Source organism: Budorcas taxicolor, chromosome 14, assembly GCF_023091745.1.
Source record: "Budorcas taxicolor isolate Tak-1 chromosome 14, Takin1.1, whole genome shotgun sequence".
Taxonomy (NCBI): domain Eukaryota; kingdom Metazoa; phylum Chordata; class Mammalia; order Artiodactyla; family Bovidae; genus Budorcas; species Budorcas taxicolor.
This window is the reverse complement of record NC_068923.1, coordinates 50,346,979-50,365,499: the sequence shown is the minus strand read 5'-3', so window position 1 is coordinate 50,365,499 and position 18,521 is coordinate 50,346,979. Positions and strand designations below refer to the sequence as shown.

The window sequence follows — 18,521 nt, the reverse complement described above, 5'->3', positions numbered from 1 at the left end:
TAAAGAAATGATGTTACGGTGGTCTTGTAGTAATTTAGGAGAGAGATACATTGATACTGTTAACTGAGAATGCAGAGAAAGGCCAGATCTGAAAAATGTTTTTGAAATTGAATCAGTTGGATGCAGGGGAGAATGTAGAGAGAAACGGAGCAGACAAGAAGACCATTCAAAGGTATTTGGCTTGTGAACTGGAAAAGTGGTGACATCTGGAAGGTTAGGAGGCAGAAAACCTGAGTTTACAGGGCCTTAGACTAAGGTGGTGACAAAAGAAATGGCAGGGAACAGTTTTGAAGTGTTGTGAAATAAATCTTAAGAAGACAAGGATAAACAAAGGAGCTATTGAGGTTTTGAACCTGAATTAATGAAAGAAGAATGGATAGAACATTCTGGAGAGTGAACTGATTTGGAAGAGATGGGAGAGATAATATATCCTTTGTGGCAGAGTTCTCTGTTAAATACTATAATTTGAAAACCAAAAGACCTAGTCATTGAAAAATCATTTTAAAATTGGTCAAATATATTAAAAATATGGTTTAGATAAAAATTTTACACTGAATCAAAAGAAAAATTACTCACTTTTAAAAGATATTATATATTTTGAATTTCAAATGATTGTAAATATTTTTAGCTGTATATTTTGAAAAATTGAAAGTCTATGAGAAGAATTGAAAATCTGTGAGAAAAATTGAAAGAGCAGTATAATAATGAATCTTTCATATTTACTAATTATTAATTTATTCAGTACATTGCTACATTTATTTCTTTCCTTGCTCCTTCTGTATAGGTATATATACACTCTTTCCTTGAACAGTTTGAAAGTAAATTTCAACTATCATGACATTTTTATCCTTAAATACTTGTATATCTATCTTGTGAGACCAAAAGCATTCTTCTTCATAACCATAATGCTATCATCACTCAAGAAATTGAAAATTGACTGAAGACACTATTTATTATATAGTCTGTAGTCAAATTTCCCTGGTTTCCCCTGGTTGTTCTCTAATGTGCTTTGTACTTTTTTCTCTCTAGTGCAAGTCTGATCAATAGCTAATTGATAGCTTATTATGACCTTCCATGTCTGTTTAGCATCCTTTCATCTAGGACAGCCCCTTTGCATTCTTCTGTCTATCTTCTTTCATAACATGGACATTTTGAAGAGTTTCAGTCAGTTTCTTAGAGAATACACCATAATCCAGATCTGTCTGATTGTTTCCTATGATTAGATTGACAGTAAACATTTTTGGCCAAGAATGCTACATATTTCTCATTGGATCATGTCAGGAGGCATGTGATGTTCATTTGTATGGTTATTGATAATGCTAATTCCAAACACTTGGTTTTTTAAGGTATTTTCTATCCTGGTCTCTTTCCTGTAAATTCACATTTATTTCTAAATAATTAATAAGCATTTTGAGGTTCTTACCTTGTATTCCTACAGAGCAGTGAGCTCTCTAGGGAGGAAAGCAGCAGATTGTGTGTGTATACTGTAACTTGATCCTAAATTTTAGAGGTGTTTGAGCCCATGTGGAAATACGGTATAGATGGAATGTTAGGATGTGCAAGGGGAGGGGTGTGTGTGAAGTGAAGATGGACAGGTCACTCCTTTGTGGCATGCAGCCTGGGGGGCAGTTGAAGGTTTTCAAGCTGGTGGTGTTCGGGGTGATGCAATTGGATTTGAGTTTTTGAAAGACAGTATTAGCAGCAATCAGATGGGAGATTATTACATCCAAGCTAAGATGATGAAAGACTGTAGCCAGTGCAGCAGAGTTCCTGGCAGAGAGAGGAAGATTTGAGAAATATTTATGAAGTTAAAACTGATTGGATTTGGTGACTGGCTAAAGGTTGATTGTGGAGGATTGAGAGTTTCTTGGTGACAGGATATTTAATAGGATTTCCCGACTCATTGACTAAATTGTGTTAAATATAAAGTTTAAGCAATAAGTTTTGTGACAGTTATAGAGACAGATTCTTTTGGATTCTCTTACAGTTTCTCTTATTCTTTGTTCTTATTCTACTTTTTTTGAGGACTATTTGAATGGCATTAACAATATGCTTCCATTTAGGGAAGCTCTTTCTTCTTGATATTTTCTACCAAAAATGTACAGTTAGAGCTGCCTTTAAGCCTCTGGATAGAACAGAGTTCGACCGCTTAACATTCTTTCACTAGAGAGAATAAGATTTTTGTTACAAATGACCTATAAACTCAACCCTAGCTCTAACATTTTGATTCTGTGGTGTGTCTGTTTTTCTCTCAGACAGCACATTTTATTTCCTGAAAAATTTCAATGTTTTCCTGGTCTCTTTATGTTTTTCCAAGATGTTCTCAGTGCAACTGAGTCTTGGGGAGCAGACATGGGAATCCGAAGGGAGCAGTATAAAGAAGGCCCAGCAAGCCGTCGCTAACAAAGCTTTGACGGAATCCACGCTCCCCAAACCAGTTCAGAAGCCGCCCAAGAGCAATGTTAATAATAACCCAGGTATGGCCCTGGCTTGGTTCCCTGTGTTCTTGTCCTCTGCATGTGCTGTCCCCTGTGTTTTCCTCCACGCAGGCCTGTTGCATAGTCAGTGGGTATTCAGACAGCAGAACAGTAACTGAAGATGAGAGAACGAAGAAGGTAATTGGAGCTGTTTTACCATTCTGCTTTAATGACTACTCTAAAGGTGTATTATTTACTTTTTAAATGTGACAAAAAGGCATTTGGATACAGACATGAAAATAGGACTGAGGTTTTTTTCTAAAGCAAAGATAGAAGTCATCAATGTCTCTTTCTAAGTATGTAACATATAATTATTAAGATAGTCTTTATTTTAGTTTAATAGAAAATTATAAAATTAGCCCTAAGCATCTTACTATTTTGTTTGCTCATGTGGAGATGGTTGCCATTTACATTTAAAAACATTCATATGAAGTTTGTTAAGAAACCCACAAATCCAGTAAAGCCTCCTGTGTATAATATTCTAAGAAAATGAGAGTTCTAGTTTTAAGCTCTTAAGAATAATTTTTAAAAGTTGTTCCATGCATCGACTTTAAAAAGTCGATTGCATGCAGTACCAGCAGCATTATATGTCCAGTTATCTATTGGGAAGAACAAACCTGTATTAGACACCATGCATGAATTGATAGCATCAAATTAATAAAATTCCGTAAATTTAGTACCAGCATTATGCCATTTACTCATCTGTTAACTTACTAATGCAAGTGGTTACCTTCTGACCAGTGTTGCTTTAGGTATTTTTGTGATGGAGTGAAAAAAGACATTTTGCCTGCCAACACTGACTCCAAAGACTGTTTAATTATAGTCCACATGCTCATACTCATAATCAGGTCAACACTTCTTTCCCATGTGGCACGTGCTCTGCAGACAGTCTCCTTTTCCAAGGATTGCTCTTTCCAGAACTCTGTGACCTTCCTAATGGTAGTCCTTTTACATATGTTCAGCTTATTCCAGTATTTGTTAAGTATGGGTAAATAAGCCAAAATACTGTTATATATATATATGTAAAAAAAACTCTTTCAGCTTAAATCTAGGTAGAGGCTATATTTAACTTTCAAAACTCTCTTCAGATTACTGGTTGATCATTAGCACCATAACACTCTCTCTATTTATTAAGCTTTTGTTTAAATATATCTAAGAGATGTAAAACCATTGTTGTTTTCTGTAATGGTTTTAGTTATTTACATAAAACATGTAACCCAGTGGTAAAGATTAAGTACCAAGTGAGTAATAGCAGACATTAATGTTATAAGTAATGATACACATGTACTGAGGTAGTTGAGGTGCAGGATAGGTCTTGAATAGAGAGCAGGCAGGCACAGGGGAGAGGAAAGGGTATTCCAGGCTATAGGAATACTGAGGAAAGTCCTTGGAATAGGAATCTGGACTGCGGGTTTGGCAAAAAATATTTTCTTTATAGATGATTTTTCCCTTCCCTCCCTCTGTAGATAATTTTTAGGTAGAGCAGCTAAGTGGCTCGGAGAAGGCAATGGCAACCCACTCCAGTACTCTTGCGTGGGAAATCCCATGGACAGAGGAGCCTGGTAGGCTGCAGTCCATGGGGTCGGTAGGAGTTAGACACGACTGAGCGACTTCACTTTCACTTTTCACTTTCATGCATTGGAGAAGAAAATGGCAACCCACTCCCGTATTCTTGCCTGGAGAATCCCAGGGATGGGGAAGCCTGGTGGGCTGCTGTCTATGGCATCGCAGAGTCGGACACAACTGAAACAATTTAGCAGCAGCAGCAGCAGCTAAGTGGCTAATAAGAGATAAGACTAGAGATGTAGTTAGAAAGCAGATAGTGATGGACTGGAATGCAGCTTTAGGAAATAAATGTTATCTCTAGTTCGGGGATTAATTTTTACCAGTAGGTGGGTGATGTGTTCAAAAGAGCAATTTAGGATGTTGAGTTTGACATGTTTATGGAAGGTGGAAGATACTAGAAGCTAAATCAGTTAGGAAACCACAGCCATAGTTGATGCGTGAAGCGAAAGAGAAGAAACTCATGTTCATGGAATGGGCAGAAGGACAAGTGTTCCTGATCCACTGGTGGAAGCCAGGCCTGTGGACCTGCCCCCTGGGGCAGAGGCTGTGAAGCACGAGCAGCTGTGTGCTGAGCTTCGGTTCAGGTCCACTCCCAGGGGCTATAGCAGGAGATCAGCGAGCAGAGGAGTCAGAGCAAGGGAACGGGAGACTCTGAAGGCCAGTGGAAATGTTCCCACCATTGAACGTTGTATTGAGATGACAGAATGAGTAGATTTTGGGGGGTAAATTAGTTTTTTTAACTTAATTTTTTTGTATGGCATTTTACACATTTATTTGTTGCTGAGGTAAATTTTTAGACTAAATGTAACTATGTATCTACAAGTGCACTAATTATGGTTGTGGAGCCTTGATGGGATTTGGCACTGTGCATGCTTTGCAGGGTTTCCCAGAGCCTCAGAAGCCTCTCTCTCACAGGGGTTAAAGCCCTTCTAGTTAAACAACGAGGCTAAACAGCTCCGAAGGGAACCGCTGTTCTGCGTCCTGTCACCCTAGATTTGTTATGCCTGCGTGTTGGAATCGTCCGCCATGGTCTTCTGTCGTAGCTTATTTTTCTCAGTGTCATGTTTGTGAGATTCATCTGTGTTGTTAACAGTATAGTATTTTTTTGCTATGTAATATCCCACTGCATGGATATACCACGATTTATTTGTTTATTATACTGGTGGCAGACATTTGGGTTGTTCCAGTTTGGGGCTGTTAGAGATAAGACTACTGTGCTGTGAACTGGAGAAGAAAATGGCAGCCTACCCTAGTATTCTTGCCTGGAAAATCCCATGGGCAGAGGAGCCTGGTGGGCTACAGTGCATGGGGTCGCAAAGAGTCAGACACAACTTAGTGATTAAACAACAACAATGCTATGAACATTTTTGGATGTATACATTTCTTTTGGGGATGTAGCTGAGTAGGTGATGCATGTGTTCAGTATTAATACATAAGGTTCAACCTGACACATTTTCCTCCCACTAGCAGTATATGCGAGTTTCCCGTGTCCTTGTCCACAAAGTGCATCCTCAGCTTTCAAAATTTCTGCCTTTTTTTCTGGGGATATAGTAGTATTTCATTGTGATTTTAATTTGCATTTCCCTAGTAATTAAAGTGAACACTTTTACATATGCCTGTTGGCAATAGGATCTTCTCTGCTACTGATACATTTTTTCTGTTAAAAACCTACATTGGCAGGTTATTTTTTTCAGTTCTTTTATTGACTTGCAGGTTTCTTAGATATTCTGGATTAATATCCTTTGTCAGATATCTGTATGGCAAATATCTTTCTGTATTCCTAATGGTACATTTTGGTAAACAGATTTTTACAATAATGAAGTGTAATATGTTAGTCTTTCCCCTTACGGATAGTGCTTTTTAAAAAATTGAAGTGTAATTGAACATAGGTTTATATTAGTTTCAGCTGCACAACACAATGATTTGATATTTGTATATGTTGTGCAATGATCATCACAGTGTCTCTTTAACATCCGTCCCCATAGTTAAATTTTTTCTTGTGATGAGAAGCCTTTAGTTTTACCTTTCTTAGCTGCTTTCAGATATAAATTACAGTATGACTGACTGTAGTTACCATGCTGTACATTACATCCTCTTGATTTATTTGCTTTATAAACTGGAAGTTTGTATCTTTTGACCCCCTTTACCTACCTCCATCTCCCACCTCTGGCAACCCATCAGTCTGTTCTCGGTATCTGTGAATTCTGTTTTGTGTGTGTGTTTTCTTTCTTTTAGACAGCACATATAAGTGAGGTCATGTGGAATTTGTCTTTCTCTATCTGACTTATTTCACTTAGCATAATGCCTTCAAGAGCCATCCAAATGGCAACTTTTTAAAAAAACTGCTGTTTAATAGTCTGTTGTTTATGTGTATCACCTCTTGATTGTCCATTCATTCATCAGTGGACACTTAGCTTGCTTCCATGAACATGTGAGTACACATATTAATATCTTTTCAAGTTAGTGGTATCTAAGAAGTATTTGCTTTCGATTTTTTGGGGATAAATACTCAGAAGTGGAATTGTTAGAATGGTAGTGGTTTTTTGTGTGCTATTTAAGACATCTTTGTCTCCCACAAACTTGTGGAGATGACCTCATATTATTTTTAGAAGTTTTATTATTTCATCTTCTAAATTTAGATCTAAGTTTGTCAGGAATTGAGGTTTACGTATGAGCTGAGGTAGGGTTCAAGATCTTTTTTTCCCTTTTAATACATAGACATTCAGTTAACTTAGCAGTATTTACTGAAAAGGCAGTCCATTCAATCCATTCCTTTCTGCGCTGCAGAGGAGGGGAGATCCAGGCCTGACTTCATAGGAAGTAGATGGGCCTTAGATAGTAATCACATCCAAGAGAGGAGTTAAATTTAGTACAGCATGGGGAATCTGCCAGTTAATGAGGAGTGTATCTAAGAAGTATTTGCTTTCTTCTTCCTCTTTTTTTTTAACTTTTTTAAAGAAATAATTTCTTTTATACACACAGACACACACACACACTTTATAGCAAAAGTACATAGAGCTCTCAGGTAACCATCACCCAGAAATGATTACCATTGCTGAACCAATTGCGAATAAGTTATGGACATGGTGTCCCATTACCCCTTATTCCCTAAGTGCACAGAGACTGTCCACTCAGGACGTTGGCATCAATCTGGTATCACCAGACTCCGCTCCCACAAACCACCAGCCCACAGGCTCCACTCACTCTTCAGTGATGACCCCAGTGGCGCCCTTTGTAGGAACGGCATCTCATCAGGATCACTGGCCTACTGTGTCTCCATTCTACTTACGTGAGCGGAACGGAAACAGTTCCTCAGTCTTCTTTTTATGACCTTGACATTTCCACACACTGCATGTAGAATGCTCCTCACTTGAATTTGTCTGGTGTTTCCTCATGATTTATGCGTTTTTAGCACAAACATCACAGAAGTGACCTGGGGTCATCTCACTGTTTCATGTCCGGTGATCCAGGATGTTGAAATGTCCCATTAGTGATGACGTTGGTTTCTTGGTGAAGAGTGTGTCAGCCAGGCTTCTGTTTTGTAAAGTTAATTAATAAGTATGTTTTATTATTAAATACTATAATTAATAAGTATTTTCTGAGGAGATACTTTGAGACTATATAAACATTCTTATCAAACTGTCATTCACCTACCAGCTTGGGCATCCATTGATGATTCTTGTCTGAATCAGTGACTACTCTGAAGGATGCCAAAGGGTGATTTTTAATTCTGTATTCTTTTTTGATTTATTAGTTAGTTGGAATTCTACCCAAGAGCTTTCTCATCCCCCTCATTTTTTTGTTTGTTTATATCGCTGTTGATTCTTGGATTCCTGTTTTACCTACAGGCTTATGATTTGTGTGTGTGTGTGTGTGTGTGTGTGTGCTCACACGCTCAGTCATCTAGTCATGTCACCCTCTTTGTGACTCTATGGACTGTAGTCCGCCAAGCTCCTCTGTCCATGGGGTTTTCCACGCAAGAATACTGATGCAGGTTGCCATTTCCTCAGGCTGGGGATATTCCAGCTCAGGGGTTGAACTTGTGTCTCCTGCATGGCAGGCAGATTCTGGTATTTGCCACTGAGCAACCTGGGAAGCCCTATGATTTGTTTATTATTATTATCATTATTTATTTTGATGCTCAAATTGTCCCAGGCTTGGCTAGTGGCATGGCCCCTCAGGTTGACTCCTGTGTCCTTCAGATAGTTCCTCCTCATTCTTTGGGCATTGCTTTCTGGCAGTAGAAGTTGTCTCTAGGTCATCTTACATTTCTTTTCCCTGGTTACAGTCATTTTTTAGGAGCCCTGACTGACTGACTAATCAATTCATTCTTTCAGCAAATATTTATTGAGTGGCTAGTGTTATATGTTCCAGGGACTTTCCTAACTTCCTACGAAGTTGTTCCTTTAAATGTTAGCAATGTGTTGCTCCTTGAGAACTAGTTGTGGCATCTTTTTTTAATCTGTCTCATAATAGGAATCCGCAATTGTTGTTATGTACTTTTGTATACTTAATTAATCAGTCTTTTTATGTTTGTCATCGGTAAATGTAGAAATTTCCTTTGATGTATCTAAAAACCACTAAAAGCTGATGATGTGTTTACAATGTCAACTTCATAGCCATAAAATATATGAGATTTCTATGTAATGGTCATCTTTATGCAACTTGGGTCTAACCCACACATGTTGAATACAGTGGTACTACTTGACAATTCCTGGAGGTAGCTCATAGTTTGATTTTTCTTTAAATGTTTTCTGTGAGAGCGTTACTGTGTAAGTATTGGGCTGGCCAAAAAGTTTGAGTTTTCTCATAACATCGTGTGGAAAAACCTGAACAAAATGTTTGGCCAATCCAATATCAAAAGTTGTTCACATGTAGAGATGTCAGTCTTGTTCTGTAGGAAACAGATGGAGTCCCTCGCTCCAAAGGAGTTGGGACATTTTCTGGATGGTTTGTGCTTGTCTGTTTCCTTTCTCCTCTACTTCACAACACCAGTTTCTAGCATTTCTGTGGAGATAATGTAGTGTAGCCTTACTTTCAAGTGAGGAATTCACATGGGATTATTTCTTTATTTAAATAATATGAATACAGTACTTTTACTGAGTTTAAAATATAATTTTGGTGTGGGTGGCAGACATGCTGTATCCTGCCAGTGGATTAAAATCATTTCACTGGTCGTTTTCAAAAACATTAGTTTTCTGTTTATGGTCACACTTAAGGATGAAGTCTTTCAAGCTTCTTTTTTATTTCCTTCTATTTTTCTCCTTTGAACTTTATGCTGTTTGTGTCTGTATGATTGTTGCAAAGAATTCATAATGACATAAATTATACAAGTGATTAGTCTGTTAATTATTAAATCTTTCTGAAATAAGAAAAGTCTAAACTTCTAAAGGCGTTCATGGCTCTTTGGGGTTAAACCATCTTTGGAAGACTGTTCGGCAGTTTCTAGTAAAGTTAAACCTACGCCTACTTTGTGAGGTAGCCATTTCACTACTAGATGTATACCCAACTAAAAAGAGTGTACATGTCTGCCAAGAGACTTCTTGAAAAATGTTCGAAGTGGTTTTATACTTAATAGCCTCAAACTGAAAACAACCCAAATATTCCGTCAATAGCAGGTTAGATAAACTGAGCAGAATATTATTCAGTGACAAAGTCTGAAATAGTGATGTTCAACAAAGCCTTATTTTGAAGGAAAGAAACAAGACAAACTAATAAACATTCAGATTTGAAGAACAGGCAAAACTAATCTATGATGGCAGAAGTCAGAACAGGTAAGGTGGGGAGGTGGGTTTTGACTGGGTATTTCTGGGTGATGGAAATGTTCAGATCTTAATCTGAGTGGTGGTTATATGTGTGTTGACATAGATGATATTTCATGGAGCTGTATGTTCAAGGTTTGTGCATTTTACTTATACCTTGGTAAAATACTGTAAAAAACAAGGAGAAGAGAATCCCTTTGTGCTTGACATACTCTTCCTCTACTCTGAGTGTGTGCATTAAATTTGGGTTTGGACTAATTGGATTTATTTAATATGTTAACTTTTTCTTATCCTTTTTCTGCCTCCTCCTTTGTCCTCCCACCTCCTTTATTCTTTTTTCTTAGTTCATGTTCTTATTATACTCTTCTGTGGTTTCATGTGAATTCTTTAGAAATGAGACATAAAACTAGCAGCTTATGACTCTTGATGGCTTGCTTTTGGCCTGGCTGCCAGTTGTGCATTTGTGTCAGGCTCTACCACCCCTTGGCTAATACTGTGCCCCAGTTTCTCTTCTGCAATAAGTGGACCCATTTTTGTTAGTGATGAATGGAGTCTTAAATGTATGATGCAGAAGGCATGCTATGCTATGCTTAGGTTGCTCAGTTGTGTCTGACTCTGTGCAGCCCCATGGACTGTAGCCCGCCAGGATCCTGTCCATGGGGATTTTCCAGGCAAGAATACTGGAATGGGTTGCTATGCCCTCCTCCAGGGGATCTTCCAAAACGAGGTCTCCCGCATTGCAGGCAAATTCTTTACCAGCTGAGCTATAGGGGAAGCCTGCAGAAGGCATAATTCAAATGAAATAATGCAGAATTAGACTGGAAATACATTTTACTTTCTATTAAGGCTTTAGGTTCATTTTTGTGATTTGTTATAATGTGTGCTGCAGCCCAGGGGGTTGCAAAGAGTTGGACGTAACTTAGTGACTGAACGACAACATGTGGAACATATATGTATATATTTTTAACTAAATAACCTTTTTTGCTACTTATAGTTGACATAATAGTTGTACATTATTTGTGAATTATTATGGGATTTTTCAAACTTATAAAAGTGGAAAGAATAAGACAATGAACATCTCTGTACTTATCGTCAGGTGCAACAGTTACCTACACATCCCATCTTACTTCTCATCTCTCTGTCCTCTGAATTATTTTGAAATAAATCTCAGATATGTCACTTCATCCATAAATACTTCAGTATCTTTAAAGATTATTCACAAAGCATTGTTTTATTTACTATTTTCCTATTGTTGTAGAAAAAATTTATTTTCACTAGATAAGTGCAAGAATTACTGATGACCCTGTATTTTTTGCTAATTTTAGTTGCTTGATGATCAAAATATAAATAAAAATATTCACAGATGATAATGCTTTTAATGATTAAAAATCATAAGCTTTCTGGAGGAAGTAACTGTCAAGTTCAATGGTTTTATGATGTACAAACTAAGTGACTTATGAATGTTTTGTTTCTCTTCTTTTGAAATAGTGTAACTGTAAAGTTCAATTTTTGGCCATTACTATACAGAAAATGTTGCAAAAACCCTGAAGAGATTTCATTAGAAATGACTTTGCTGTTTATGCAGCTTGTTTATGCGCCTCCTTAGACAAATCAAACAAGGGGCCATCCACTCTTCTGTGCTAGTTATATGTAAAGTAAATATAGACTGGATGATTTATTATGGAAATATTTCACTTCTGTGCCTTTAATATTTCTTTTAAACAGGTAGTATCACTCCAACTGTGGAACTGAATGGGCTTGCTATGAAAAGGGGAGAGCCTGCCATCTACAGGCCATTAGACCCAAAGCCTTTCCCCAATTATAGAGCTAATTACAACTTTCGGGGCATGTACAATCAGAGGTTTGTATGTCTTCTTTGGTTTTGTTCTTATTTATTATTTTATGCATATTATCAAAGTTTCTGAAACTCAAAAGGTATTTTTGTTGTAAAGAAAGTTCACTTGGGGTATTTTTCATGGAATATAGATATATCAGGCTTATAAAGAATTAAGTAATACATTTTAAAAAATAACTTTTACAGGAGCTCGTGAAAGCCCTACATTTGCTGCAGGCAGGACCACGTTTTAAAGTTGTTTCACAGTGTGGTGTGTAATTCTCAGTTGTCTTGCTCATTTTTTCAGCAAGCAGATGCTTTTAGCTTAATTAGTACTTTTCTTAATTTGTCTGAATACATTGTAAACATGACTGTTTATAACTTACTGGAAAGTTGTTAGGATTTACTAAGTGTTTATGCACACTGAATAATTTTGGGATAGTTTTAAGTGTAACAGAATTTTCTTTTGCACATGTGGCAGAACTCTGTAAAAAAAATCTCAGGGTTTTAATTTTTTCCTGATCATTTATAAAAGTCATATGGCTCATTGTAGAGAATGTGGAAAATGCAGAAAGTTAAAAATACAAATAATTTGCAAACCTAGAATTAAGCACCTTTAATATTTTGATGTGCTTTACATTCTTCTTTTCATGTAAATATATTTAACCAAATATAAATTATCCTTTATATGCAATTCTACCTTAGTTTATGAAAGTACAATATAGGAACAGTAAAATGCACGAGTCTTAAATGTACATCTTGGTGACTTTATTATTTATGGACCTATGTATTTATAGTTTATTTGATGACCTTTCATATCTGTGTGTCCTCATGTGATCATCACCTATCAAGCTCTAGAACATTTCCGTCCCCCTGAGAGTTTCCTCACACCTATTTGCACTTGGTACTCCTCCTCCCAGAAGTAATAACCACTCTTCTATCTCCATAGATTAGTTTTGCCTGTCCTTGAACTTCCATAGATAGACTCCTACAGCATTTATTCTTTGTGTCTGGCTTTTTTCACTTCATATAATGGTTTTCTTGTTTTGTTTGTTTTTATTTTTTGATTTTTGGGATTCATCCATGTTACTTTTACCTAGGTTCTACCATTTTTTAAATTGCTGAATAATGTTCTTTGTATGAATATATCATTTTTCATTTTGAACGTGGAGTATTACACCTTCTTTTCACTTAATAGAGGTATCATTTTTCATATCTTTGACCTTTGAAAAACATTTTTGATGGCTATATTCATATGGCTGAGGTATACTTTACAAATATTTAGTCAAGTGTAAACAAGGAATACTTGATAAGTATATTAAAAAACACCTGTTTTTGATCGTCTAGATTGTTCCTCCCTCTTTTTTTGACAATTATAAATAATGTTTCAGTAAAAAAATCTTTATATGCAAGTTTTGGTTTACATTATTGATTATTTCCTTAAGATAGATTACAACAAGGGGAGTATTGGGTTAAAAAGAATAATATATTACCCAATTACATTAAAGTTTATACCAATTTCTTATAGCGTATTTCATACTATTCTGACAACATTGAGCTTAAAACACAGTCTTGATAGTTAAAAAGTCGTATGTTTAAATGTTTTGGTTTTATTGATAACCTGTTAGGCTCAACAGTTTTTTAAATAAATATTTATTAGTTACTTGTCCCTTTTAATTGGCTAATTTTGAATGCATTGCTTAATCTGCCTTCAGATGTTTGTGTGTTGAGGATATTAGCATTAAGAATATTTGTTTGATTTTCCTGTTTTTTAGAAAATTGGCTTTTTTAGTTTTGTTTTTTAATGTACTCCAGTTTTAAATGTTATACAGCATAATCTATAAAATTTTTGGTGTGATTTCTCCCACTGCTTCTATGCCTAAGAAATTCTTTCTCATGTTTGATCAGATATTTGTTGATGCTTAAAAATTTTTTTAATTGAGGCATAATTGACGTACAATGCTGTGTAAGCTTAAGGTATAGAGAACACTGCTTTGATGCATTCATATAGCAGTATGGGTGCCATTGTAGTGTTAGCTTATAACCTCTCTCCAGTCACATAATTATCATTCCTTTTAGTGCTGGGATGCTGTTGCTTTTAAAAGCATTTTGTATGTTTGCTGACAAATTATTACCATTCAGATAGGAGAAGTTATTATCAATAGATAATCTAATACTTTCTGGTGTCTTGCTTGGTCGTGGAAAAATTACCATTCAAGATTCAGACCTACTCAAATTGAAATGGCCCATTTAAATTTTGTTGTTCAAGTTCTCTAAGAAAAACTTCTGCCCCTTTCTCTTTCCTCTCCAGTGTACCTGGGGTGGGGATTTACTTTATTGTCCTGGTGAGAAGGGAGGGTGCCTCTCTCCCCATCCCCCTCTTAGTGCTGGCTCATGTGGTCTTCGTGGTGTGAAGTCTCTTTTCCACCAAGTAGCTGATTCCTCTCTTGTCTGCCCTGCTGAAACCTGCAGTTGGTGACTTGTAGTCCATCTTTTCCCCTCAGGTAATGCTGTCAGAGAGTATTGACCATCTTCCTCTTGCCCTTTTGGACTAAGCTGTTAGCTCTCCTTGTCTCCTTGGGATGTTGTTCCATTCTCATCCTCTTCTGTCTAACTGGAGCATACCAGCCCTCAGCCTGGTGTCCCTGCTGCATGGGAAGCAGGAGAGACGTACCATTTCTCTTTTGGTTGCTTTGCTTCCCTTTTTTCTGTTACATACCCTTGCCTTTCTCATCAGTCTGAGGTTACTGAATATAAATGCAACTACTTGCCTACTTGAGCACAACAGATAGGTTTGATCACCTGAGATAGGAACACCTTGTCAATTTTATACTTATAAGATACTTTTCTTTTAATGTACTATACTGAATAATCAAGAGAATATTATATTTAAAGCTTAATGTATTTTGATATCTGTAGTCCTTTATTTGAAGTAAAGTTTTTGATTAGTGGACGTACTACTTTTAAATGAAAGCAGTCTAATGCTAAAGCAATGAAAAAATCAGACAGTAGTTTCTGTCTTAGGTGAGGTGACTGTTTTGATCAAGGCCCAGGAGCAGAGGGAATAAGCAGTGTGAATGCTGTGGTAGAGGGGAGAGCTTTGAGGCAGAAGAAACAGCAGCACAGAGCCTGGTGCCTTGATGCCGCCCCCAGGAGGCCAGTGTGGCTGGACCGGCCTGGGCCTGGAGGAGAGGAGTGGGGCTGTGAGGATGTGACAGGAGTCAGGTGGTTTGATGGTGGTTTAGTTGCTAAGTTGTGTCTGACTCTTGTGACCCTATGGACTGTGGCCCGCCAGGCTCCCCCCTCCATGGAGTTCTCCAGGCAAGAATATCGTAGTGGGTTGCCATTTTCTTCTCCAAGGGATCTTCCTGACCCAGGAATCGAACCCAGGCCTCCTGCATTGTGGACAGGTGGTTTGGTTTGATTTTTTTCCTGTTTTAGAGTTTCTGTTAAGTGAGTGCCTGCATTTGTGCTGAGTCGCTTCAGTCATGTCCAACTGCGATCCTATGGTCTGTAGCCTTCCAGGCTCCTCTGTCCATGGGATTTTTCCAGGCAAGAATACTGGAGTGGGTTGCCGTGCCCTTCTGCAGGGGATCTTCCGGACCCAGGGATCGAACCTGCTTCTCTTATGTCTCCCACCTTGGCAGGCTGGTTCTTTACCACTAGTGCCACCTTAAGAACATTGTCATTTTTCCTTTCTTGGCAATTTCTGGTTTCAAGGTCTGATTCCATGGTTGTCATGAGGCTGTGAGAATTTTTTAACGACTTCTCCAAACAATTATGCCTTAGGCGGTTCCCATTTAATGGATCAAGTGGACTCTTCCTTCAGATTTTTGAAGAATCTTTAGAATTTTCTGCAGATCATAAAAAGGGTAAAAAGAAAATAAGGAAGTACTGGTAAACAACCAAACCATGTTTCAACCTAAACACTCTCTGCTCACAAAAGGGCAAACCTACTCATTACTGATTAGGCTGTTAACGTTACGGTTTCATATATGATCTTAATTTGCAGGTGACAACACCTGTGTGTGTGACAGGGAATTTGGGACCAAAGGTCAGAGGAGACGCTCTTCTCTTTGTCAGACTCCAGATGAATTGGTAGCTTTTTACTAAAGGTTCTGAAATGTTAAGAAGTCGAAGAGGCAGGTGTCATTTAGAGGGAGTTTTGAAAAGATCTTTTCATTTTCTGTTTAAAATAATATTATTTAATAATTAGATATTACTCATGCCTTTTTTTTAAAAAAAATTCTTTTCTGGTGAGGTTTCTCACTTGAACTTATTCAAAGGCCTAAATAGGAGCTCATAAAAAGGTCTCCCTCCCCCAGCCTGCCTCATTTTATGTTGATTGGGGGAAAAGGATTTATCCATGAGCAAACTCTGTATACAACTCGAATTCTGAAATACCTGGGTCTCCGTCTAATGTACCCAAGATGTTTGAAAATGAATACATCCAGAACATCTTTTTCTTTCTCATTTGGGGTAGTGTTAACTGACAGATATGAAGTTAAATGTACACAGAAGTTTATATGACAGTACAAGATGTAAGATTGCTGAACATTTTATGCTTTTGTTTATATTTTTGTAATAAAGACTTACAGACATTATCTCAAGGAGTAGAATGGCTGAAATCAGGCCTCCTGCAAATAGTTGATTAGTTTTTTTGTATTCACAGATTAAAAAAGCCTTATTGCAGGACTAATGGCCAGAAAGCCTCCTGGTCTACTCATGGAGATAGTCAAAGGGCCACAACTCAAACTGTATAGGCTGAACATGGGAATTTCTCTATGTGTAACTGGAAGTCTCTTGGGGAAATCTTCAGGCATGGTAAACTGTAGGGCTTTCGTGTTGCTGTTCCTCATTTTCCATTTCTGTCTTTCTAGCTCTTGTCTCATCTTTCCTCTGCTTGACTTGATTTTCAGAAACACTGTCTTCCATTTGTTACGCCTCACAGGCCACGTAGCCCTTAGACTTGTACTAGAGGAGGAGCACATTTTTGTTTGTGGTTAGCTCTCAGAAAAGTTCCAGGTAATCTGTTCATCCCAGAATTTGTCAACCTAGAGAAACAGGGTTTAGTCCCATCAAACTGCTCTTCAGAGCACAGTTATTTTATAGAGTTGCTCCCTGAAGGCAAAGATTCAGAGGGAAAATTATTTCCATTATAGTCAGAGTATTTGGTTCAAGTCCTTGTTCTGATGCCTTCGATCATACGATCTTGGGCAAGGCCCTAGACCCCCCTTACTTTCCTCTTTTGCAAGATTGCACTCATTCAGCATACATTTGTCTGATGACTCCTCTTTGCCACATGTTGTGTTAGAGTAAATAATTTGGTGAAGGACAATATGGTAGACTCTAGTCGGCTAGAGGAGGAAGACAGAGAAAAGGAACTAACAGAGTGATAGATGTCTCATAGCCTGCTATGGAAACATTGAGAATGAGCACCTCACTAGATTGGGGAATTAAAGAAGCCTGCCAGAAGGAATTGACACTTGAACTGCATCTTCGAAGTTAATGAGGCATCAGCCAGCTGAAGAAGATTAAAAAAAGCAATCTAGATTTTGGGAACAAGGGCAAGGAATCTTGAAAAGTTTAGTTTATTCATGGATTTGCAAGCAGTTTGGTTTGAATGGAATTAAGAGGCTGAAGTTCAGGCAGGTCGCTAATCTGGATGTCCTCAGGCGGCATGCCAAGAGGTTTAGAGGTTATCCTGGAGTTGATTGGGAGCCTTGAAAGGATTTTAAGTTGAGAGATAAAATAATTGTATATCTGTCTTAGAAATATTGCTTTTGCACTATATGGGAAATAGTTTGGATAGGCTTAAAATTTAAGGGAGAAGATGCATTACAAGGATGCTGTGATTCAGGCTTAATGTGATGAGAACCTGAAAGTGAAGATGGAGAAGAGGGAACAGTGTCTAGATATTTAGGAGGCAGATGTGGGGAGTGAATGATAGAGGCCATGAAGGGTGACTTTCACATATGTTTTAATAGTGTTCACAATGAGAGGAGTTGGAATAGACCTTTGGAGAGATGAGGAATTCTGTTTTGACTATGTTCAGTTTCAACTGAATACGAGATCCTTATAAAGAGTCCATTTTATCACTCTTTAAAGCCTCAGTGAAGGGCATTCGAAGATTTATCTTTGGCATTGAGGGTTTGTTGGGAGTACATAAGGAAAGAGGAGTTTTAGGGTCTAGGGCTTCCATAATAGGGATGTGTAATATTATCTTGGATAAACTGGCATTGTTTTGGATACAACCTAAGTTTGAGTGACACGTCTATTACTCATTCATCTAGTATGTAAACGCCTTTCCTCAAAGGGTTTGGTTATATTGGATTGCTGCCGTTCCATTTAGAACGATTGCATGGCATGCTCCTGTGCCAAGCTCCCCTTGCCATCAGGTGTGCTTGGTGTGTTTGGTGTCAAGACAGTATTTGGATGCTTTTGGCTGATGTGTCCAGGTCCTGATCCAGTCACCAGTAGCTAGGTTAGAATAGTTGCTTTCTCTTAGCATGTGTAGTATGAGTCACAGCCAGTTAAACGTGTCCCTATAGGCAGATCCAAGTACTGCTTGAGGCTTCATGGTCTCCAATTTTCCCTGGGAGATAAATCTGTGAGACTTAGAACTTTGTGGACATCTATGGCTGTTAGTAGAGATTTGATAGGTGAAACAGATTTTCTGAAGCATCTGAGCTGATTTAATTTCATTATGTTAATTATCAGTAAAACTGGAAATAACTAGATTTTACAGTTCAGTTCAGTTGCTCAGTCATGTCCGACTCTTTGCGACCCCATGAACTGCAGCACGCCAGGCCTCCCTGTCCATCACCAACTCCCGGAGTTCACTCAAACTCAAGTCCATTGAGTTGGTGATGCCACCCAACC

At 37.8% G+C, this 18,521-nt stretch overlaps 1 protein-coding gene across 15 annotated transcripts in view; it reads left to right on the top strand.

Moving 5' to 3' along the window:
• The window catches only part of STAU2 (staufen double-stranded RNA binding protein 2), a 315,973-nt gene that overhangs the window by 38,043 nt on the left and 259,409 nt on the right, over window positions 1–18,521 (top strand). For all 15 annotated transcript variants that reach the window (XM_052651501.1, XM_052651499.1, XM_052651497.1 and 12 more), the window contains 2 exons: window positions 2,318–2,477; window positions 11,531–11,666. In XM_052651501.1, coding sequence (XP_052507461.1) covers window positions 2,318–2,477; window positions 11,531–11,666 — 296 coding nt within the window. The remainder of the gene's footprint in view (window positions 1–2,317; window positions 2,478–11,530; window positions 11,667–18,521) is intronic.